Source organism: Syngnathus acus, chromosome 5 (genome assembly GCF_901709675.1).
Source record: "Syngnathus acus chromosome 5, fSynAcu1.2, whole genome shotgun sequence".
Classification (NCBI taxonomy): domain Eukaryota; kingdom Metazoa; phylum Chordata; class Actinopteri; order Syngnathiformes; family Syngnathidae; genus Syngnathus; species Syngnathus acus.
The window spans coordinates 4,251,644-4,276,219 of record NC_051091.1 but is presented as its reverse complement, the minus strand read 5'-3'; the positions used below and the strand labels follow the sequence as shown (position 1 = coordinate 4,276,219).

Below are 24,576 nucleotides of genomic sequence, written 5' to 3'. Positions count from 1 at the left end.
TTTCTCAATTTCCTCACCTTCCTAGCAGGAAGCGACCACAACCGGAGCCGTGCTGTCAAGTAAGTGTCTCCAATCACGGATTAATTTGTCGCGTTGTCTCCACAGGGGGCAGATTTGGGACGGATGGGTGGGCTAATCACCCGATTCCCGTTACCAACCATGAGAGGCGGTCCTGACACGCTCTGATGACATCATCTGTTTGGGTTTTGATTTTTTTTTACTGAGCCCCTCACCCGGGCAGGAGGTATGAAGATACTGAGAGGATGCTCAGAAACTCTGTAATTACCATTTGTTCGTCATCACACATTTCGCTCAAAATCCGTTGGTGTGATTCAGGCGGGACAGTATGTGTATGCACAAGCCACTCAGTTTCACTGCGTGTAGATAAGTATTAGCTTTAATCAGCGTTCATCCGAGCCGTCGACTCTGCTGCTACTCATTCAAGTTACTCGCATGTAGAACAGAAATCATAGCAACATGATCCACGGCCGTGATAGCGCACATGTTGTCCGTGCCCACACCGACGCTTCTGTACAATGTCGTGCGAACTTTTGAGTGCACTCAATCCAAACTAACCGTTGCTTAATATGCTTTGTATCATAGTTGGATTTTACTTTATTAATGAATGTCCTCCCCCCCTCAAACAAGCCACTTGTGAGGCATTAATGAAATTTTCTATCAGTGTTAGCCTCACCACTGTTTGAAAAAGGTCCTAACGAACCCATCCGTGATTCCAGCCGTCCAGTTCAAAATATTTGTTCATTGGCAGAATGTACATTATTAATGCCATTTCTTTTCTTCTTTACACACAGTAGATGTCCCAATCTAGCTTGCTTATACATGGTGCTACAGGATAACCATACAGAAGTAAACTTGCTGTACAGTACAAGTTTGTAATTGAATGTATGTTGTGCAATTGATATAAATGTTTACATTATTTTTATAATACCCAAGAGGCGGACCTCATTGTGCAAGTTGAAACAAATGGACTACTATCAAGGGGAATGTATAGATTGTCCTTTGCTTCTTTACATGAGAAAAGCACTTAAAAGGATTCACTGTGAAGACCTAGAACGTTTATTATGTGCCACAGGAACAACACACTCATGTTGGTGTGAATTAAGCGATCGGCCTTTTATGTTTGTTTGTTTTCTTAGTTTCTTTCATTTTGGTTTCTTAGCAGGGCATAGACCTGAGTGCTGACAGTAATTGTGAATAAAGTGTTGTTTGACCAAAACATGACGTCACTGCTTTGTGTCCAGCAGGGGTCACTGCCTGTCCGCGTGGTAATTCTTCAATGTCTTTTTGAGCTTGTTTAGTTGATGAGATTGACTTCTATGACTATCTTAAATTCGGAATATATATATATATATATAACATTATAATTAGTATAATAGGAAATTCTAATGACAATACAAAGTCAGTGTGTTGCTTAGCAACCGGATATCTAGTCAACTCTAGGAAACAGCAGACTGGCAAATTAGTCGAGGTGACAAAATGTCACATATTTACAAACAAAATACAGACTGGTGAAAGCAGGGGTAGGATAGTGATTCAACTTTGATATGAATGAAGGTGACAGCACATTAATGAACACGGCAACTGATTCAGAGGTAATTCCCCAATTTGCTTGTCTCGAAAAAGTTCATAAAAGAGCGAAACTTGTATGGATAACGGTGTCCGTGCAACGTTCCGTCTTCTCCAGCCATCTACAATGCGACAGGGTGGACAAACACACACGCACGCACCCTTTCCGTCGCCACCTCCCGTCCCCACCGCTGCCTCACGTGCGGGGGCGGAGACTCGGTTTTTGGATTCACCAGTGCAGGACCGTCCCTGCACACTCCCCACTTGGACGGACCGCTCGGTGTGCTGCGTGCAACGACGCTCATCCCCAGAACTCGAGCACAGACCTTGTTTTAACCTGTTTACGTCGCTATTTACAATGTGAAGAAAATGGCCGAGACAAGGTAAGTTTTATTTATTATTATTTTTTTAAATTTCACTGCAAATTAGACGACTGAAAGTGAAGTGGAGAAACTTTTTCTTGCTTGCCCCCCTCGCGAGCAATTTGCCGCCCACAGCAGAGTACAATGGATAACTTGCAATGCTTCGTCACTCTTCTCACTTTGCGTCGCTCGACTAATTGAGTCCACAACAAACATGCTTATGCGGCAAAATGTTTTTGTTTATGACCGATTTAATTGTGACGTCGCTTCTGCTTTAAACGTGTAGCGCCACATGTAATGTTCTTTCTATTATTAGCGTTGGAGACCAGAGAGAAGCTTGTTTTACCAAGCAGCAACATCATATTTTACACGCCGTTTGGTCAAGGAGCTCTGGTGTGCTTCAAGAGCACCAATAACCTAAACGGAAAGCAAATGTTGCCAAGCCATTTGCCACTCTAAATGACACTTGCAAGTGGTGGATTGCAACTGGGATTGGCTCGAGTTCCCGGTTTGAAGTTCCCCACATGGCACTTTCCTCAGCATCTACCACGGCTGCTTTTAATCGCAGGTTTTTATTACTTTACTACTTTAGTTATTGTCCTTCCATGCACATTGAGATCTTTGGATCCTTTAAAAGCAGTGGTGTCTGTCCACTGTATAAATAACATTTGACATGGCCCACAACTAGTAAACCTTTAACAAGATGTGCCGTGGCAGTTTTTCCTTATTTAATATTTAAAAGCAATCTGTAATTGCTTGATGGATTGTATTTAAAGTGTTTTAAAGTGCCCTGTAATGTATTTTTCTGTATGTGGCCCTCAATGGGGAAAAAAAGTGAACCTAACATGGATGTTTTTGGAATGTGCAAGAAAACACGGAAGAACACGTAAACCCCTACACACAAGAAGCGAGGGAGAATCTAATAGTCAAACCTATAACCTCAAAAGTGCGACACAGTTGTGCTAACCTTATCTGTGCTCTCGATTCTGAATGTTTGCCACACATCTGATGCAGCTGTAGTTCAGATAGCCTCAAGCAGTGTTGGCATGTCAGACAAACCTCGCCATCCCGACCGGGTCGGTTTCTGCTTGTCAACTGATATCTTTATCTGTTCAGCCACTTTACGTTGTGAGTCATGCCAATAAGAGGTCAATTTGCTGCCAGCTTTAGGTTTTCTTACCTCCTCGTGGCCTTGAGTGTGTGAGGAACACACACTAAAATAGGATGTTGTCTCACTCATATCCCCCAAGCTCATAAGAATATGCTGAAAAAAGAGAACAAAATATTTCCCTACTTAGCCTGCACATACACAAGCAGGATGTCCATCCTTCAAGTGTTTTGACAATAGACTCTGTTGAGAGGAAGTGATGTTCTCAAATCTGCATGACAGCAACACTGTTGTCTCTGTCCATTCCACCTTGTGCTGATCCCATTAATGTAGATTAGCAGGCCGACACGTTTCATATGTCTGTCCATAGCTGGCCTGCCATATTGACGCCGTAATGAGGTTAAGGTGATTTGCCCCGACACGTTTTGTGTCCGATTTACCACTGAGGTTTTGATTAACGTCTGCTTTAACAGTCTGCCCATTATGTGCTAAATTAACACACCTACCGTATTTTCCGCCCTAAAAGGCGCACCTAAAAACCTAAAATTTTCTCAAAAGCCGACAGTGCGCCTTATAGGCCAGTGCGCCTTATATATGGATCAACTGATGAATTTGTTGATCCATACTGGTTGTACACAGTGCTCTGCCAAAATGTTTCAGTACGTTTTAGTACGACTAGTAAATTACAAGGTCGCATCGCTTCCCAGCATTACGGCAACTGTAGTCAGGGGGCGTCACCGAATAGCTGTTGTACCCGCGAGGCTATTTCATGTCAAAATAGGCTGCTCTGTTAATGTTTCGAGTAAATCTACGGATCGATATGGAAGGGAAACATAGGTAAGTAGTACCAATGCGTTAGATCAAACTTTAGTCAGTTCCGATCATTTTATAGGAGATCGTTTGAGAAACGCGATTGTTTACACTTTGCTGAGGCTCATGGGAGATTGCGAGCTGAGGCTCGTGAGACTTTGCGGATGGCTAATGCTATTGCGATAGCTGCTATACGTACCAGGCTATTTCATGTCAAAATAGGCTGCTCTGTTAATGTTTCGAGTAAATCTACGGATCGATATGGAAGGGAAACATAGGTAAGTAGTACCAATGCGTTAGATCGAACTTTAGTCAGTTCTGATCATTTTATAGGAGATCGTTTGAGAAATGCGATTGTTTACAGAGGGCTCGTTGGTTATTGGCTAGTGGATGCATACCGCAACCCTAGTCAACCTCAGTTTGATGCAGTATAGCTTCTATTTTATGCGCCTTATAATCCGGTGCGCCTTATATATGGACAAAGTTTTAAAATGGGCCGTTCATTGAAGGTGCGCCTTATAACCCGGTGCGCCTTTTAGGGCGGAAAATACGGTACTTATAAATCCATCAAAGCATGTTGTTTTTAGGTTGGCATTATTTTTAGTATTTTGTGTCTACAGAAGACTTTTTTGTTTTGACACTTGTCAGTGGGGGGAAAAAAAAGAAAAAGACCCACAGAGGACCAAGCATTAACATCAGCATCAACCCGTCCTGCATTTCTAATCTTGGCGGGTCCGCACCTTCACTTCCTCTTGAGGACAATCGGTCCGTTTCTTTCCCGTGTGGCTCTGTGGTCAACCGCTGACCCCCCACTCACCCTGTGACTCTACCCTGGGATTAAACGTGGCCTCGTTTGTCATGTCAGCAGGGAGATATCGGGGGGATGGTGAGCCCGAGACGGCCGTCTTGCTCCAAATCAAGTTACAAACTGCTACCGGTGGTCAACGTGCAGGGAGAGCTTGTTTCGGTGGCTCCTCATACTGTCCGTGTTAGGTTGCTGGGGGTGGTCAGAAATGTCCCCCGTGGATGAGATGATCACTTTGCATGATTAAATTCTCTTATATCATAACAGGTTAATTTATCTTCCCTTGTTTGGCCAAGCGAGCCCATTGTTCTGCTCTGACAGCTGGCGAACTGGACAGAAAGGTCTCCGTGTGTGTAGTAAACACACACATCCCCTCCTCTCCTTTCCACTGCATGTTTGCGTTCTTCTACTCTTTTCTGCCTCACACCGTCTTCCTTCAGGATAAAGAAAAGGAGGAGGATTTTAGGGATGACACCGACTTGTTTGGTCAGGAGGAGTGTATGGAGCCCTGGACAGACTCAAGTCTGAGACAGAAAAGGGGTTGTAGAGCCGAGTGGCTGTCTGCTTGTGGATGCTACTTGCTTACTATAAATGTAAAAAAAAGTGACATAAAATGTTCTTCATAAAGTTGGCACTAGTATCTCTCACTTGAGTGGGAACTATTTTTAAAAAATAAGTAGGGGGAAGGGAATTAATGAATGTAATTAATTCAGAAATGCTAGATTTGCCCGAACGACCCCGTCTAATCCTGTGCCGTTGGCGAAGGCAACCCGTGCCTAGTTTTGGATTAGGGCAGCTGTTAAAGTGCGTCACCCCAAACCTGTTGGATTCCCCTCCCCTTTGCGTTTCTGATTGGCTCGTCACTGAGCGCTCGCTGAATGAAGTTCGCCTGTTGAACTGACAATAGTGGCCATTGTTCTGTCGTTTGAACGGACGGGGCTGCGTTTCATGGCCTTTGTCATGCATATGACCGTAAGCCATCACAGGACATTCTTTCAACTTGGTAACCATTTTGAATCCAAACCAGACCACGGACTCAACTGTAGGTGGCCTAGATAAGATGGTTGTTTGTTTACACAGGATAATTTATAACTGGAAACATACAGTCTATAAAATGTCATGTATGGATAACAAAGTTGTTAAAAACTAGGGCTTGGGGGGGAAATGTGTTTATTTGCTTCTAAGAATCCTGCTGCAATGTGCTTGAGTCAGAGAACATAAGGTGGGGGGACGTCTATCCTGCCTGACACGTTTTTGCTCTGAAAGACGAGCCCTCAAGCAGCAGCGGCAGTGCACTAAATGGGAAATGACACTGGCAACTGCTGCTGGGAGAGGGGGGGGGGCTGAGATTCCAAACTGTCAGTTCATTTCCAACATTTTATACGGATTTAATCACTCCCAATCACAAAGCCTCCCATAAGTACACTTTTTGGCAATATTTAGTCAAAGAAAAAGTCAAATCCTCCTCAAAAACAAATAGCCCGATACTAATAGATGTTTTAAATGCCTGCTGAAGTTTTGGACTTTATACATTCAAGAAAGCATCATATGAAATCTGCTTATTTAAAGAAATTAATCCGAAACAAACAAAATGACCCCATAAAGTACGTGCACCATTTAGAAAAAAAAATGATGCCGACATAATATTATAATTGATTTTCATCCTGGTGATACGATCGATCATTTTGCCTGTCATCTAATGTATTTGCGTCACGTTGCAGGCACGTGGCTGCTTCTGTAGCTTGAAAGTAACGGCAAAGGTTACATTCTTCTGATTTCTGCTTGTATACATTAGACTGGGACTATCCTCTGAAAATCAAGGCCCCTAAATCATGTAAAGCTTTTCTATCCTATAAAAAGGGCACATTTATTGGCAATGAATAAAAATTCCTTAGACCTCTAACTTGAACTTTGTGAGAATTGCTGGGAAGAATCATGCGGTCGCTCTGAAGTCTTTTTACATGACTACACCGAGTCACCTTGAACGAGCACACTGACCCGTGACTCTGCGTTCCGAGCTTTACCGACCTTTGAGCCTGTCGATACAGCAGGAATTGGAGGTGTTAAACAGAAGGGGAAAACAAATTTGTGCTTGACAGGTGCGGCGGCTTTTTTTTTCCGCTCCTGTCATCTGAACCAGGAGCGCCCTGCCCTCTCTCCTCTGTCGTCCTCTCTTCTAGAAGCCTGAATGCCGAGCAAGGTTTGTTGCTCAATCTTTTGTACGCAAAGAAAGACCCGTGCACACCTTCCCAGCCTTCCATAAAAAGGGTTCGAAAAAAATCGTTTGAATGGCCTTGAAAGGAAATGAACGCCATTTTAGAAGCTACATAATGGTGGCGTTGATGTGTAAAATTGCTCGATTAAGCTTTTTTTGTAGTCCAAAAAATCAGACAAGATAATGATCTCAAACTGAAACTCTGTGTACTGTCAGTCCAAGCATTAGAAAAGTTACAAATATATAGTATATATATATAGTTTGTTGCACAAATATTTAGATAAGCAAGTTGACAAGCGCTGGCAGTTATTAGACTTTGTACACGGCTGGCAAACATCGTTTACATGAGTGAAAAGGTCAACTTACTCTGGAAGAGCTAACCTTTGATGCGGAATAGTTAACCTGGTGAGGGTAAACACTGTCTATTTTGAGTTATTTCAGATCTGTCGCTAAGGAGAAAGGACGGTCATGACTCGTAAGAGGAAAATGGAGTCAGTCGATTTTTTTGAACAACTTAATGTGGTTGAGCTTTTCATATATTCGGGCCAAGTTGAATTCAAGGCTGGATTGTGCAACTGGCAGCGCTGGACAATGACACCGGGCTTCATGTTTGCTCGTTTCTAGCCAACGTATTGTCCAGTCCGGTCCTCTCTGTTTACTGCTCCCGGGAAAAGTGCCAGCTCCATTTTGGCGTTGATGTGGAACAATGGGGCAGATTCCATGAGCTATATGCTGTTGTTTCCCTTACACTGAGGGACATGCTCTCATTTCAAGTTATTTTGGGAGCCAGCTATCAGTCCTGGATGATCGAAGATTTATTTTGCTCCTTTTCAAGGAGAACTCTGGGCCCATTAGACTTGGAAAGAGCAAGGTGGTTGAGAAAGGGCACTTGTGTGAAGTGTGTAGTATTTGCTATTTGTCTGTTTATGCCTGCAGGACCCAAAGGCAGACTTCTTTAGGCATTTGTCAAGCTATATTTTTAGTTGCCAACAAGTAAATGATCTCAGTATGCACAAGCTTCTCCTTGACCCAGAAAGACAAAAGGCCCAGTGTAGTCCACAAGCGCTGCTAAGTCCAACAGAGGCTGGATGTCTTCGATTTCAAATTCCGGGGACAAGAACTATGTTATGGCTCTAGGATAATTCATTAGAAAGTTTTTTTTCCTCATTTGAGTAATGCTGTATACAAATAATGCTTTTCAACATGACTGTTTTATTTTAAAAACAAACAATGGTGATTTAAGAACGAATGGAAGCAGGCAAGTGCTGTCTTTCAGTTCGACCATGGTGTTCATTTTAAATCTATAGCAAACCTTTCAGTCAGACATTCTCTGAGCTGGTGCAGACTGCATTCCAAACCATTTATGAACATTTTCAGGATGAGGCGGGCCGCCACGCTACGTTGGACTTTTGCTCTCTGAACTGAAAGCCTTTTTCAGTCAGGAATTGCTCATTTTCTTGCTGTTACGAAAGCCTCGTCAAGAATAAATGAAGGAATAACAAAGACTTTTGCTCTGCTCAGTCTTTTTGCTGAAAGAATGTTCAGTCTGAGCAATTACATTCTGATTGCGTATTTGTCATCGTGCAAGGGCAGGCTAATCCTGTTACACTCCAGTCCTGTTGTTCCACACAATTGGCGTCGTAACGGACTTCTCTCATGTCAAGTACTCCCTAAAGCGACGTTTCAGGAATTTCTGGACCTGAACCGGACTGTCTTCCTGCTTGTCCGAGCGTGTCAACAAAGCCCGGCAGGTTGACACTCGGCTCCAAATGCTGTTTATTTTTCTAGAGGGACCGGTCCTTATGCAACCACAACACCATGTGCGAGGGAAACAGTCGGCCGCGGCCTCAGCCGTTGACCCGCCAAGCTCGGCTTCCTGTTGGGTGTTTGGGGCGCTGTCAGGGATGTTGAATTCTCTGCCGTTTCCTCGTTGTCATCACAGCGAGATGCGACGAAGGACGCAACATGGGGTACACCGCCTCTCATTTGGATTCACACTTGGGAAGATCGGATTGCTTGCGTTTCAACACTTTTTGGCCGGATGAAGACGCATATGTGCGGGGGTGGTGGGGTGTTGACTGTTTGCCCTCTTGCTTTCAATGCCCCATTATTTCCAATGCTTCCTGTCCAAAGTGTCGCACATCAAGTCAGGCAGGCTTACAAAAGGTCATTTTAACTCATGACTCATAACTCATGTTTCTTTTTAATGTGTTTGTGTGTTGTCATTTTCTGACACGATATAGCTAATCTAGTCACCGTGGCAGATTCTTGTTTTATATCGTGTTTTTAAATCCACATTTGGAAGACTTGTTGTTCGGGTTAGAGGATATCTGATTTCATGCATTTTTTTTTTTTCTTCCTTTTAACACTGCCATATCCAAATGAAAAAAATGCTTGGGAAAGAGTAGCAAAATGTACTGACACTGTTTTCCCAAATTCCAGCCAGCGTTAAAAGGCGAGCGTAAAAACACGGTGCTCGTTGCGCCGCGTAAGGTCAGGGCCACTTTCTTAGTGTGTGGGATTGGACCAGATGGCCTCCCAGTGGAGAGAACACAGACACATGGGTGGATCCTGTGAGGGACACTCCTACATCCTCTCAATAGTGGACTTATGTTCATTGGCAACAAAAGTGTATCTATTGTCATTTGTTGACGTGATTAGGTGGATATAGAAAATATACTAAATATAGAACAGCAGTTATTCCCACACTGAGACAATTGTAATTTTCTAGAAACTGGGTTGTCGCTTTCTCTATTTTCAGTATTTTTGAGCCCCGCTACGGTCTCCTTTTTGTTGTGTGCATGTATTCTGCTGAGTTGGCTGTTGTTCCTCTGCGATTGTAGATAAGCGCGGTGGTTTTTGTGTCTGTGGCACCCGGCCGCCGCATATGTTTGTCTTTGTGCCCCGCTGACGCTCTGCCTGGTGGCTCACTGGGTGCATGCGTGTCCACCTGTCACCTTATTCGGAACAAACCTACAAGCAGCATCACCGCACTGTTGCCTAGTAGCTTCCAAAAAAATGACATCATTCGACGCATGAATGCAGTTAGAGCTTACACATTTTTTATGACTATTTTTTTCTCATCATGTTTGTTTTCTTCCAGCTCTGATTGGGTGGAGATCCTGGAGCCACGCTCCCGTGAGCGCATGTACGTGAACTTGACCACCGGGGAATGCGGCTGGGATCCTCCTCTCGGCGCTCCCGTTCGCCAGGCGGATGGCAACCAGTGGTGGGAGCTCTTTGACCCTCAAAGCGGCCGCTTCTACTACTACAACTCCACGGGGCGCCGCACGGTCTGGCATCGGCCGCAAGGAGCCGACATCGTGCCCCTGTCCCAGCTTCAGGCCATGAAGCGCTGCAGTGAGGCCAAGCGGCCGGGAGCGGGTGTGGAGAGGCACCAGCATGGGACCACTGGGAGTAGCAGCAGTGCGGCGAGCCAGGCCCTCTGCTCCTCTCTGCCTGAGCAAGATGGAGACAATCCTGAGACACTTGAAGTGGCATCCAACCCAGACTTGGACCCAGCTGTGGATGTCAGATCACAGGCAGACGGATGCGCCAATGAACACAAAGAACCTCCGAGGTAAGCCCAGATAAAGCTGCACTTGTCTGTACTGTTAGTGGAGCGGGAATTGCGGTTTATCGTTTGGCGGATCTCGTTACCAGGGGAAATTGTGAATCGTAGAATGTGGCACAGTGCGTCATAATTGCTTTCGAATGTTTTTGAAACGAGAACTCAAAGCATTATTTTGACATTTGACCAGCTGGGTCAATCTCAAACTGTGTTCCATTTGACTTCACTTATCTCACAGTTCTATATGTTGCCTGCTTTTCTTTGAACCAAATTCAGCAAATGGCTACCAAATGCGACCAATGAGACATTGGCCCCCCGACGCCCAAACAGTCAAGTCATTCAAAGATCCCGTCATATGCTTCACGTTGCGGCGGCCTCATCGAAACCACCGTCTCCTCCCTTCAGATTCCACGCATGCCACTTGTGTTTCGTCTGGCAAACGGCCACGGCAACTATCTTAGTGTCCTTCTGTGTGCTGACCGGCACTCCGAGCTGCTCTGCTCCACTGCTATTTTATTTTCCTAAAACAAATCTAGGCTCGAGGCCATCAAAAGACTCGAAGGCCTCTTAAGTATGAGAGTCGGTGCGGTTACACGAGAGCCAAGTCGGAGAGCGCTGCCTGTGATTAATAACAAGCCGAGCCGCCGCATTCCAGCTGCATACAAACAAGGCAACCCCTGGTAAATTTTCAAAGGCTGCGCCACGGTGACTTTGGCTCGTCCACACTCTGTGGTCTTATCATTTTGGATTCTGCGGAATTACAGGATGAACTAATTGCTTAGTCATGGCTCCAAAATGAAACTACTGCCGGAAGGTGTGTGCCCACCGGGTCCAACTCTGCCCTGGTGACTCAGGCTTTCCCAGAACCCTTTCTGTCAAGTCCTAAATCAACGGTCAGTTGTGTTCATCGGGGGCTGGTGAATAATCTGCCCACCTGGACTCCAGACCATAGTAATCCGTAACTTGCTATGTCACACTTGACAGAGAAGATGAAATGTGACTGCTCAAAATGGATGAAAACAAACATTGAGACATGCTTGTCTTCAGTCAGAGCTTCACCTTATTGATCGTGACGTGAGTGGATGAATGAGTGAGGGGAGGGGGCGAGTGAAATGAGATAAATATAAAGTTGTAATTGCTGTGCTGGTTTGCGGCTTCACATAATTGACCCATGTGCTCTGATGTACTCCTAAATCTTCCATTTCACATTTCTCTTTCAGCTTACAAATCTTTATTGCTGAGATTTCAGTCGAGATTGTACTTTTTGGAAAAACAAAGCAGTTCTCTGTGGAGCGTGTTCCACTACCAGTTTCCTTTTGCATATTAATATCTGCTCAGAATAGATAAGACCGCTTCAATTGTTTCCAAATCGCACGCTAGCGTATTATGCTAAGTAATGTTTGGTGTCTTTCCTTCTGTTTTCCATCTGTTCCTATTTAATGTAGCATGCTAGAGGGACATAATCTGTTACTCATTGGCGAAATCTTATCACGAGTCCTGGGAATTTTGGGGTACTTTGACGTTTGCAAGAAAGGCACAAACATTGAGTTTTAACCTCATTTTGGTTTATGTGTGAAAGGGTATGCACTGCATGTGCGTGTGTGGGGGGGGGGCTCCCTCCACAGACCTTCAAGCTTCAGGAGAGCTGCTCAAGCTGACTCATGGCCGTTTGGTTTAAGACGGCCTACGTGGTTCACATGTGGGTCATGCTACTCTTTTGTCGTATGGGCAAGTCATGGGTCTATAATGAACCACTAAGAAGGCTCACACAAAACCACGGGTTCAAGTCGCAGGGTCAACGAAAAGCTTTCTCTTCTAGCAGGAAGACGATTCAACACGGGTCCATGATAATTGACCAACCTTAGATTTCTTTTAGAATTCTTGTGCCTCACTAAAAAGTCAAAACAAATTCCCATGTGCTTGTGATTTTTCTGGCAGTGAGTCATTTTGAAATAATCACCAGTCGGCTCATTTAGGAAACGAGAGGAGCGTCTTATTGGTTTGATAAAGTTCTTAATGAGTCACATTTTGTCAACGTGTATACAGAAGGGACTCTTTTGATCTGCCGACAGTCTCGAGGATGCGTATAGCCACAGTAGTTTTATGTTCACTGGAAATTTGGGTTTTATCGCTCAGCTTCTAGTGTGGGTTGCTCGTTTTTTACTTTTTTCCACATTATGTTGTGCGTGTGTCTATAATAACAAATTGTATATTTCCTTTTTTCTCTCTCTTGTGGCAACAAGCAATGTGACTGCCACTTGTTTTATTTATTAATAGCTCTTTTCTATTTCTGGTTCACGCTGCAATTGAAACTTTCTAGGACTATTTTTGAATGTTGAACAGTGTGCTGTAATAGGATCTATCATTTCAAAAAGAGCCGGAGATAGAATTTCAAAGAGCAGAGGTGGGTCTACTGGGCTTTTGCTTTCTGCTAACCCTTCAATATGAGCTTGGAGCTTGCCACTCATCACGCCATCACCCAGGCAGTCCAAGCCAAAGACATGCGCAGCTGGTAGACATCTTGGCTCAAGTGGAGGTGTGTCGCTTCAGCTGTTGCGCAAACAGGTGGTTCTCGGGAGATGTTTTAAGAATGAAATAACAGCCTCAAATATTTTATTATTTCCTCTCATTGGTTCGTTCCTGATATGTGAGCAACAAATCAAGAGTCGTCCCGGTTCTATCCATCAAGGGGGACTCTGCGGATGTGTTTCCAACAACAGCAGTTACGCTATGCAGGAAAGAATGGAGAGAGACAGCCTGTGACTTAAGTCACAATTGTATCGGGTATATTTAGTTGGTCGGCGAGCCGACCCGATCACAGCACGGCGGCGACATGGCGATCTGAGACTGTGGCTGCCAGACACCAGAGCTGCTGAGACTAATTGAACTTTGCTGACCGTAAAGTTGATTTGCTGCCTCTGAAGCCAATCACATTACGATGCACATTTTGCAAAGGGCCCCTAACTTCATTTCATCTTCTATTTCTCAGTCGCTGAAAGGTCTCACATGCTCTCACCACAGGCTTTTATTTTTTTTGCTGGAATGTGACTAAGAAATGGCAGGCTTGTTTGAGAGCCATTTTGACCAAGTTTCAAGATTCAGGTTGCGCTCCAGTCCCATCCTCCCCCACCTTGCACCCTCCTCGTCCTTGTCATTTACTAAGGCGTCTCCGTGACGATGGCACAGCCATGCATTGTGTGAGACTCCCCACACAGCCACAGAGGCCACTTGAAAGAACTCTGTGGAATGCCAGCCTTCTCACTCATTCCCTTGCTGCACTCTCCCACGACTAATCCCCTCCCCTTCTCATTTACACATGCTCTCACCGTCCTCTTGTGTTTCTGCTCTCCCTTCTTCACACATTCGTCTCCAATTTCCAGTTGGTCCTATTTTCTCACCATTATAATTTTTTTTATATTTAGTGCTTTGTAATTGTAATCATACTTACGTATGTATGTATGTATGTATATATATATACATATATATATATATATTTTTTATTTTTTATTTTTATATATATATGTGTGTTTAAATGCACGAGTTATTTTCGAGTCCTGATAGTAATCGAATATGCCAAGCAAACGTATTGTTGGAATTATTATATTGCTGCCATGTGTGAGTGATAAACATCAAACTAAAATCCATGCTGATATCCTGCAAGTTTGCTAACGCTCATCAACTCTGAAAGTTTACATTACATCAAAGTTTTTGGAAAAAATGGGCAGAGTGAACACGTTCTTATTGATTACCAGCAAACACAATTTTTACATTGTGTTTTTGCAAATGCATTCAAAACGTGACACACGTGACAGCTTTAGAACCCGCACAGAACTCTCAGTAGTTATACGCAATAATGGACTTTTTAAAATAAGTTGAGGTTTTCCTTTACTTGCGTGGCAATTTCTGAGTTGCTATTTTACCGAGTCATTGATCTCATCACAGAGTGCAATTAGCCTGCTTTCCAGCAGCTACCATTGTCATTTTACACAATAACATCCAGTCTTCTTTTCAAAGCATGTCCACTATAATTTGCTGACCACGCTGCTGACCGACAGATTATGTTGTTTTTTTGTTTGCCGCCGCTACTTGACGTTGGTACGGCTTTAGAATGTGTCAGATAAGCCGGAAAACATAAGCGGTAAAAAAAAAAAAAATGCATCAGAATAATCATTGCTGTCTGAATCACAAATGAGCATAAATGGAAGACCTCGTCTTCCCTTCTACCAATGATTTGACTGCTGCAGGGAAGGGTCTCTTGTGTTCGTGTAATGAATTTAACCCGCTAACCGAGAATACAAACGGGAGATTCATGTGGGCCATTGCGTGAACCCCCAAAGTTGATTTGTTTGAGGCCTGATTTGGTTGCGGCTAAGAAAAGGATCATTTGTTTATTGTGGTCTCATGTGTGAGGTCTGTTGTGTTATCTGGCCCATCAGAAGCAGAACCTTGATGTCCATTGGATGCGGTGCAAAATCGCCAGCTGCGTGTTAACTTCCAACCTAATTCAATCACGTTTGTCTCACCTTGTACAACTCGAGAAGACCGAAGCGACAAAACATAGCGTGCTTCAAAGAGTGCAAACTTTAGCTTGTCAATGTCACGGCTGCCCCCCTTTCAACTCCACTTAGCCGCTACGTTAGCATACATTGTCACACGTACTTGTGACAAACAAACAGTGGTGATTTGGGCTGAATTGCGTTAGAGCGTCTTGTTTTTCACGCGTGTCTGCGTCCTGTTGTCTATTAGGCAATAAACTGTCGTGATGGGTGTCTGTGGTTTTGGTGCCGTCCCAGCAGCCGCGGCTGTCTTGGTGAGGTGCCAGGTGGCAAGGACCCAGCTGTTTATAGGCGTCACTTAAATGGTGAGTCTGTGCGACCGTTTGAAGACGAGAGCCAATCGAGCTGCCCGAGTGGTGTGACTCAAGCCGTGGGCCGAGAAAGAAAGAGTGAGAGGGTTAGTTCTAGCTAAGAGGGCTTAAAGGAAGTTTGCCGTTGGACTTTGGACCTCAGGGGAATTGTCGCTGCATTGTTCCAGGGTTGTGGGAAAGAGCAGGGGGGGCTCACTCTGCCTTATTCCCGCCTCCCTTTGCGTCCTCTTCCTGCCGTTCCAAGCCATTTCACAACTGATTCTCAGAGCTCTTGGAAAAAGAGAAGGCGTTGGTTCGGACGTTATTCTGTAGCTATTTTCTTTTGGATTAACGGAACGGGAGGTCATTAACTTTGGTTTAATTCATCAGGTCAGTGTTGAATGGAGAGTATTACGGTAAGTGTGACCTTATGAATGCTGCATCATGTCTATTTCACACACTTGTCCCATCTGAACTGAACAGAGGAGTTAATGTAAAAGGATTTTTTTTTTTTTTTTTTTATGCAACAGATTGATGTCAGGTTGCTTGGAGTTGGCTCAGCCACTCAACCTAAAAGCAAAAGAATTAAAGACTTCATTTGGGCCAATTTTATAATTTGGTGTTATTGTGTCACCCTTAAATGCCTATTAAACAGGGCAACATTCTTCAGTGCATACTGACAGTATTGATCACCAGCTTTGCTATCTGTCTTCCTCTCAGGGATGCCCCCCAAAGATGGCAGCCCGCACCCGGTTCTAAGGCAGCAATGTTGGTCAAAGTGAACAGCATGAGCCGCAACCAGCCAAGTCCAACTTCACAGCAGCAACTCCTCCAGCACGGCGCACTCAACAAAGCCAACACTTTCGCACAGCACCCATCCAACATTAAGGCCCAAGGAGCATGTTTAGGCTCCACCCAAGGGTATAAAACCACGCCCCCTGGGAAAACGGCAGCCGACCCACGCCAGGCCCATCACCTGAGGAAAGCCAGTAACGGCAGCTTCTCTGTAGTGATGTCAGACAGTCGTCAAGCCAGTCCACTCCTTCAGAGGTCGCAGACCAGCACACCACGGCCGGTCTCGCCCCAGTATGCTTGCGGCGCTCCAATCTACGATGAGCCGGTTACAGACTGTCCCATATACGACGAGCCCCCAATAGACATGGAGGTCGAAGGAGCGCACCTTTTCAATGGGCAACAACTGTCTCGCTTGACTCCCTCCCATAGTCTTCAGAAACCAAGACTTCACCAGCATCCCGGTCCTTCTCTTCCAGGTTCCAGGCACAGGAGAAGTCCTTCTGCCTCTGACTATAGCCCAGCTGGTCTGGAGTGCATCAAACATATGATCAATGTAGACCCCAAGCAGCTCCTGTCTGGTTCCCCTCTACCTACACGCACCCCCTCTCCTACATCCCGGCAGGACCTCGTCCCAACCCAGCCTCAGTCGCAGGCTCACTCTTTGCCCCAAGTTCGAGGCCGAGAAGCGGGGGGGACCCCGGGCCCGAGTACACTGGATAAGAAGCAGAGTTGGCGAGCCCTGGAGGTCACTGTGCAGCGTGCTATGGAGGTACGGCACAGTAGGCAGGGCAGCCAAGCTTCACAGGACTTCCCCTCCTCGACACCTCAGGCAACGGCAAACTATCAAGACTCCGGCTACTCCACTGGGCCCTCACCGAGTTTGAGAAGAAAGAGTAGGAGAAGGATGGGAGTCGGTGGAGGTGCGGGAGGCAGGCCCGGGTCAGTGGGAAGCAGCGGAGAGCTGTGTGCCCTCAATGAGAGGCTGATGGCCGAGATGAGGGAAGTAGTCAGTCGCTCCAACACCATGAGGGAGGTGAGAGCGGGACTGGAACCGGAAATAGGCGAGAGGGTGGTTGTATCCCGGACACGCTCCCCCGTAGACTCGCTAAGGTGGTATGGAGCAGGAGGAGGCGTGTCAGCTGGCAGGTGCTCATCCAGAGAAGACATCACCGGGGCTTCCCGCTCACTCGGTACGGCAGGTAACGCTGCGGTGACCCCTTTCGAGATACCAGGGAGACAGAAGAGGACGTATGAAAAAGTGGACACCTTGGAGATGAGCGTTACTAGCCAGGCCAGCCTGTCTTCACCTGAGACTCCAGGACCACCCTCCCAGGTAAGCTCCACCACTGCATAAGATGTGTCATTCATTTCCCAGGGATCCAGTGTGAGAGTGACTTTAGATTTGAATCCCCACCACCAAATCTCTCCCGATTGGCACGGTAACCTCCACTGACCAAAATGGCTGTGGTCCCAGCATTACCTGCCGTCCTCCATCTGTCCTGCTCTGTAGGTGTTTTGGAATTGAATGCCAGCTCTGTGTTTGGATCTCTGGGGCCCATGCCAAAGCAGAGATTCGGAACATGGGCTCCCTTCTTCAGGAAGGAGGGACGCTGTGGTCCATATGGTCCAGGCTTGGCAGGGAAGTTGTAGAAGCGAAATGCTAGTAGCGAGCCGTAATGGCCAGCAGGGCCTACTCACTCTGTCCTGGAATGTTCTCAGACCTGCAGGCAAATCGCTCACACACGCACACACACCGATCGTTGTGTTCTGGCTCACTAGTTCCAAGATTGATGAATGCGATATTTTCCACTCTTGTGTTTTTGCTGTCAGAACTTTGATTGACCTTGTTCGCTGAGAATGTTTAAACTTCAGCCATTTCCACCAAACCATGAATAATTGATTTTGGTTTTATTACCTTAAACTTTTTCCTAATGTAAAAGTTTTGCCGCATTTGCAGTTGACTGAGACACCGAAAATAGTTTGAACAAATCCGGCATGTAGCTGCTCCACGTTACAACAGGATACAAATTGAAAAAGACAGGTCATCATATTACTGTAAATTAGAGTTTTGATTCTGGCTCTCTTTTAAAGTTGTTCTTGGCTTTTTCCACATTTGTCTGGATCACTGCTTTCTCCATTTTGGGAGGCGGGCAGTTCTTATTGTCATAGACCTCACCGCAGGGATCACAGGGAGGTTAAGTTTAATCTTGGTTTATGCGAGACCCACGTGCTCATTAGAGTGAGACCAGTTGAGGAATTGAATTTACAAGTACTCCTGTCAAGACGCTGAGACCATTCCTGATTTTTGGAGTAGTATTCCCCTAAGGAAATGTAAATGTAGATCATATGATGATTTCAAGCCTTGTTAATATGGCATAGCGCTGACTCGGCAGCCTCGCACACAAACACACATTGCTCTTCTGCTGTTTCCATTTTTACTTTCCATCTAACTCTTATGGCTCACGTCCATCTCTCAATCCCCTGCAGGTGAGCACTCTTGAACTACAGGCTCAGCTGGAGAGCAGAAAGAAAGACATGGTGGATGGACGCAGCGCATCCCTTGGCCCGCACCGACCTGTCAACCACGACAGCAGAGATGGATGTGAAGGAGCAAAAGCGGCAGAATGTTCCTACCAGTTCACCTACGCCACCCTGCGACAGCCACCGGCTCCAGAAGTAGGCATGGAGGACTGGGCCAGCAAGCACCTCAACATGCACACGCAAGGCCTGTTCCGACGCCGCGTCTCCATCGCCAACATGCTCTCTTGGAACCGAGGTTCCATTAAAAAGCCCATGCTGGTCACGAGCAACCGCGCCATCAGGAAGGAGGCTTGCGAGATGTTCAAGCTGGTGCAGGCCTACATGGGAGACAGGCCCTCGCGTCTGGACCGCCGTCACTGTGCCCTGCTCATCGTCACCAAGTGCTGGGAGATGCAAGGCCTGCGGGATGAGCTCTACGTGCAGCTGGTGAGGCAGACCACGGGAAACGCCAACCCCCGAAGCTTAGCGGCAGGTTGGGAGTTGATGGCTGTTAGCTTGGCCTTCTTTGCCCCGTCGCCCAAGTTCCGCTGTTACCTGGAGGGCTACATCCAGAGACACACTGAGCCCACCAGCGACAAGAAATGTGAGTCTCAGACTGAGCAGCAGGGTGGGTCACCTTTTCTAAAAGTCTCTTTATTGTCTGATAAGCCAGCTTTATATCATGTAAGACAAAATGCCGCGCCATTCGTTTTTCTCCCTCTTATCCAGCGATAATCGATGCATGAATGATGGCTGGATTGATCAAATTAGTCGAAAGTCAAATCAGAAATGTGAACTTAATCATCTTTTTTTATTTTTTTTATACAGTGACTCAGTTTATATTAGAACAGCAGGAACTAAAATTAAAGAAGAATTCAAAATCAAGGAAAAAGCGTAAACAAAACACAGATGAGGAAGAAGGTAAGTTTACTCAATCACTTTGAGTCCCATGATTGTTTTTCTACTCGTATCAACTGTCTCGTAATGAGCGCAAGCTATCAGAAACCGAAGCGAATGCTTCCTGTCTTTGGAGCGCAATGGAAAATTGTGCTGGATGCGGTTTGTCAAATGAGGCCATGATGATGTCCTGTATGCACAGACTTGACGAATGGCTTTCACAGAACATTCATTTGGAGAGAGCGAAAAAAAAAAAAAAAAATCTCGGATGAAAATTTCAGAAGGCTCTGTTAGCTCTCAGTGGCCTGTTCTGTGAATCATATCGGTGGTCTTGGCCGCCTCATCAGCACGTGGCCCCATTTGAAGAACCCACACGGCCAGCTGTGACGATGATGTCATGGCAGTCATCTCCGCAGACATCACAGCGGTAGCCTCGCACATTTTTACTAGGGTGACTCACGAACTGCTCACGCCAAAGTCCTGATGATACTCAAGAACACTTATTCAGAGGTTCCCCTCAACGACCGCACCACTATCCAGAAATCTCTCCATGTTAAAAATATCATAATGAGCTCTATTGATAAACGAGCTGCTTGTGGAAAACATTTTTTTGTCCGTAGGTTTTCCAACAGTGGGCCGTATTGTTTTCACTCGCCTGTCATAGTCTCGTAAACAACCGCCAGATGAAACCAAAGTCGTCGCATTCTCTTCAAAGGTTCTCTGATTTGGATCATTTTAGCTCGAGCCATATGTCAACAGCTGTTCCACTTGCTGGGTACAGTAACTAAACCAGAAATCCTAATGAGTTCATGCCGCATCTCTGTGGACTTTGGTTGCCTGGTTGCAGTTTTCTCGCACTTGGGCTTAAATATAGAACACCGGCAGGGTTCAAACCCTTCGCCGCGGCAACACAGGTCCTTACACGCTTGAGTTTCTGTATGAATTATTCTCCTCGCCAAGATCGCCCAATCTATCGCTTGAAATTACTGTTGAAGGGATGAGTCAGATTAGCACCGCTGTCGGGTAGTGCAGCATGGGAGTCACCTGTTTGCTATAAATCTGGAGGGATTTGCCGAAAGGAACACGCTGGAACATGTTGGCTGCTCTTGAACATCGCATTACTAAGTGTGTCCATCTGGCTGCGCTTCAGGTGCCTGTTGCGGATTCTGGAACAGGGAAAAAGTTTATCATGTATCTCTTTCTATGGCTGCATCTTGACTTAAGAAAGTCAAGGTTTTCATTTTGGCAACGGAATTCAGCTCGTCTGTACTGCATCCCAAAACGACAGAACTGTTCTGAATTCAAATCTGGCTCGACGCATGTTTCCCATTGGTCCCATCTGCCTTTGCGTGTACATACGTTGATGAATCACCTGAACTTTGGGTTTGTAGGTGGATCCTGCTTCTAAAGCTTTTGTTCAACAGCAGTAAATCTGCTCTCAACCTGACAGCTCCTCCAGGCCTCCTCTAATCCCCATATGCTAGAATCACATTGTCAACATGTCTCCAGTTACCACTCCCGGTCACTGCTAACCACTTTGACGACTGTGGGGAAACTTACAAAATGTCTTCCTTGTGGTAGCAAGTTTTGGTGTTTTTGTTTGCCTTTTTACGCATGGGTTTCTGGTGGATGTGGGAGTATTTCGTTATGCTTCGGTGTTTAATTATGTCTTCTCTTAACTAACAGGCCTGCCTGTCAGCACATATGCCAAGTTCTGCCATCGGAAGCTGCTAAAGGTGGCCATCACGGGAGGGAAAAAGGTAAAACAGCAACACGGTGGCTCATGGCGTTATAGGTGGCCAGATGACCTTATATCTTAGAATTATTTTTTTCTTACTTTGAGTCACACCACCAACACAAAATGTGTACATTGGTTTAAATAAAACACCATTTTTATTTTTACCATATGAACGATTCACAAGTGTCTCAACGAAGGTCTGCGACATTCACAAGGCTCTCTCGCTTTCTATTTGATGAGTGTATATTTTATTCACTGTGTGATACTTAAGTTGCATTTGGGAGTAGCAAATTCGTGTTTTTGCTGTAGGGCTATCAAAGTTTAGTCACACTGGCTTCAATCGTAAAAAGCGACCTAATTACAGGTACACTCACTCCGACGCAGGTTAGACAAGCAGACCCGGTGCAGTTGTCGGCGGAGCCTTTATGGGTATAATGGTTGCTGACGGAATCGGGGTCATAAATCTGTCATTCTTTTCTTCTTTGTTGGCCGCTAGGGGCTACGTAAGCCCACCTTGGAAGAGGTCGACCACAGCAGACGGGCTATCATCACCCCCTCCCTGTTTGGTAGCTCCTTGGAGGAAGTAATGGAGCGGCAGAGCGAACTTTTCCCAGACAGGAAATTACCCTGGGTGCAAGTTCAACTTTCCCAGTATGTTCTGGCTCTGGGCGGCGCTCAGACGGAGGGCATCTTTCGGTAAGACGCGACGAATAAGCCAATGGCGTGCCTCAACTTGAGCGGTGCAGGAAATTTGAAGGCGATTTTGTTGTGTTTTTGTGTGGGTGCTGTATTGTGTATTCAGTGTGTATCAACACGTTTTTGTGTGTGGTCTTCTTTGTCCCCTCACATCAAAGTAGCTGTATTTCACTCATGAGAACTGTACTGTTTGATATGATACGCCATAATGTGTGTCTACATAATTACTTGAGGTTTTGAGCATGTGGGATCCTCTCAACTTGGTTTGTTCAGGGCATTTTTCAAATCTGCAACTTCTTGCTGCTATTGATAAATCACACAATAACCCTCAATTTTTTCCTCATTGCTGTGTTCTTTGCTTAGGTTGGTTTCTTGTGTTGTAGTTCTAATGGTTGTCTCAAAAATACAAATGTAATCAAGATAATTACAAATGGACGTAGGGGTCCCTCTTGTGGCTACGTGGTGTAACCGACGAGTTTTGTTTCATTTTCCAGAGTGCCCGGAGACATTGATGAAGTCAATGCATTGAAGCTGCAAGTAGACCAGTGGAGGATCCCTGAGAATCTGTCAGACCCAAATGTTCCTGGTGAGAATGTGTCCATTTCACATGATGTATTTTTGTTTGTGTGTATTTTTGTTGGTCAGCTGTGTACTTAAAAGAAACTTGTCTCACCCAGCCTCTCTGATGAAACTATGGTATCGCGAGCTGGAGGAACCGCTCATCCCCATGAACTTTTACAAACAGTGCGTCGAAAACTGCGACGATCCAGTTGCAGCCATTGCCGTGGTTCAGTCCTTGCCTGAGCTCAACAGGCTGGTGCTCTTCTACTTCATCCATTTCCTGCAGGTAAACAACAGACACACGTGTGTATCGTGTTTAGAATTGTCTCAACTGTGCGTTAACCAACCACTTTCAGTGTCGGTTAAGCCACTCGACTTCACGGGGAAACAAACTGTAGACGGTTATTATGCAAATGAGTTCCACTGCCCTATAATAGAAGTGCCTGCTCAAAGAAATAGAATGATAACAAAGATTGACTTGTTGCCAACTATTTCTGTACGAGCCATTAAAACGTCAATTTTGAATCTAATGTACCCTTGAAGATATTTAGGTCACGGGAACTGTCATTTCATTGCTTCCTTCCATGTGTGTGTCTCCAGGTATTTGCTCAGCCCTCTAACGTAGCTATCACCAAGATGGATGTGAACAACCTGGCCATGGTGATGGCCCCCAACTGCCTCCGGTGCCAATCGGACGACCCGCGGATTATTTTTGAGAACACGCGCAAAGAAATGTCGTTCCTGAGAATGCTCATAGTTCACCTGGACACCAGTTACATCGAAGGAGTCGTGTAGCCTCGCAGAATTGCTCTCTGCAGAAAACACTGGAAACTTGCAGAATGAGATATGACATCTTCATGAGAGACAAAACAAATTGTTTTGGTCAAATGATACTTAACTATCCAGCTACTTAATGTGAGGCCCAAGAAACTCACAAGTCTGAGCCATCTTTTGGTGACCTCTCATTTCAACCAGTGACATCACGTGATGACGACTTAACTTTATTTCCTGCCAAAAATAGTTGTATGTGTACAACAACTTGAGTTCAGCAAAGTCTAAGACTGTACAGATATTGACAAAGGTTTCAAGTTCTGTTGGTGTTTATGCTCCCTCACATCATTCAAGTGTGCTTGTGTGTATGACCGTCAGCGTAAGACATCTCATGCGTCGATTTATACTGAAAAGGCAAAGAAAATCGATCATGTTTTTGTTGTTCTTCTGATCACTGGTCTATTATACAGGATTTTAAGTAGAGTGAACAGAGTACAAACCATTGTTGCTAAGTTTTGCTAATTTTCAACAAACTCATTTGGAAGTGCTTAGATTTTCTGACCTACAATATTCATTTAAGGGCAAATGGGAGATGTGTATTTCCAGCATGTCTTTGTGAAGTGGGAGATTACTTATTTAATTATGATAATAATAATCTATAAGAAATATTTCATTTGGACCTCTGTTCTATATTCTTGTGATATATGTAATGTGGCTCAGGTCTTACTGAGGAAAAAAAAAAACGGGTGTTAGATGGGACTGGAACTGTACTGTTTCCAGTCTTCCCACAGACGAAATGTGTCATCATTGTGTCGAACCCCTTTATGGACAGTGCAACTCTCAAGCATTATGAGAATGTAGAATAAGCTGACGAGTCCTTTTAATGTATATATCGCATGTAAATAGTATTAACAGTTTATTGGAATGAAGGACATGCGTGGGAGTTTCTGTAAGAGCAATAAAGGAAAAAGGTTTGTTTTTGTTTTTTGTTGTTCTGCTGTACTACCTGCCTTTTGAACAGAAGACTGACTCAACCTGTGTGTGTATTGTGTTCCGCCTTGTTTGATTATAGAACAATTGTCCAAAAATAAAGGGTTGTTCAATTGTATATTTGTTTGTGTGTTTTTTGTATTTTTGGATAGAGTGAAAATTAGGTATGAAAACCAGTTTGGGAATATTAATAGTGCATATTTGGGCACTTTGAGTTGTATTTTAAATACATGAATTACATTTAGCCTAGACAAAATTTTATACGTGTTATCTTGTGCTACTGAATATTGTTGGGTAAAGGGAG

At 45.0% G+C, this 24,576-nt stretch overlaps 2 protein-coding genes across 11 annotated transcripts in view; both read left to right on the top strand.

Moving 5' to 3' along the window:
* sulf2a (sulfatase 2a) overlaps window positions 1-1,237 on the top strand; it is a 32,127-nt gene extending 30,890 nt beyond the window's left edge. For all 7 annotated transcript variants that reach the window (XM_037251805.1, XM_037251804.1, XM_037251810.1 and 4 more), the window contains one exon: window positions 106-1,237. In XM_037251805.1, the coding sequence (XP_037107700.1) occupies window positions 106-136 (31 nt within the window). In that variant the 3' untranslated portion in view covers window positions 137-1,237. The remainder of the gene's footprint in view (window positions 1-105) is intronic.
* Window positions 1,238-1,817: 580 nt separating this feature from the next.
* zgc:92107 (uncharacterized protein LOC492329 homolog) lies at window positions 1,818-24,390 on the top strand. Of its 4 annotated transcripts, none has more exons than XM_037251526.1 (10): window positions 1,818-1,970; window positions 9,991-10,467; window positions 16,025-17,432; window positions 18,587-19,247; window positions 19,448-19,540; window positions 21,203-21,276; window positions 21,751-21,950; window positions 22,445-22,536; window positions 22,628-22,797; window positions 23,112-24,390. In XM_037251526.1, the coding sequence occupies exons 1-10, from the start codon at window positions 1,957-1,959 to the stop codon at window positions 23,304-23,306; spliced, it is 3,384 nt and encodes a 1,127-aa protein (XP_037107421.1). In that variant the 5' UTR covers window positions 1,818-1,956; the 3' UTR covers window positions 23,307-24,390. The 4 variants fall into 4 exon arrangements, with proteins under 4 accessions (XP_037107421.1, XP_037107420.1, XP_037107419.1 ...); XM_037251525.1 differs by lacking the exon at window positions 1,818-1,970 and adding an exon at window positions 2,288-2,517 and having other exon boundaries at window positions 18,587-19,223; XM_037251524.1 differs by lacking the exon at window positions 1,818-1,970 and adding an exon at window positions 2,290-2,517.
* The last annotated feature ends 186 nt before the right edge of the window (window positions 24,391-24,576 follow it).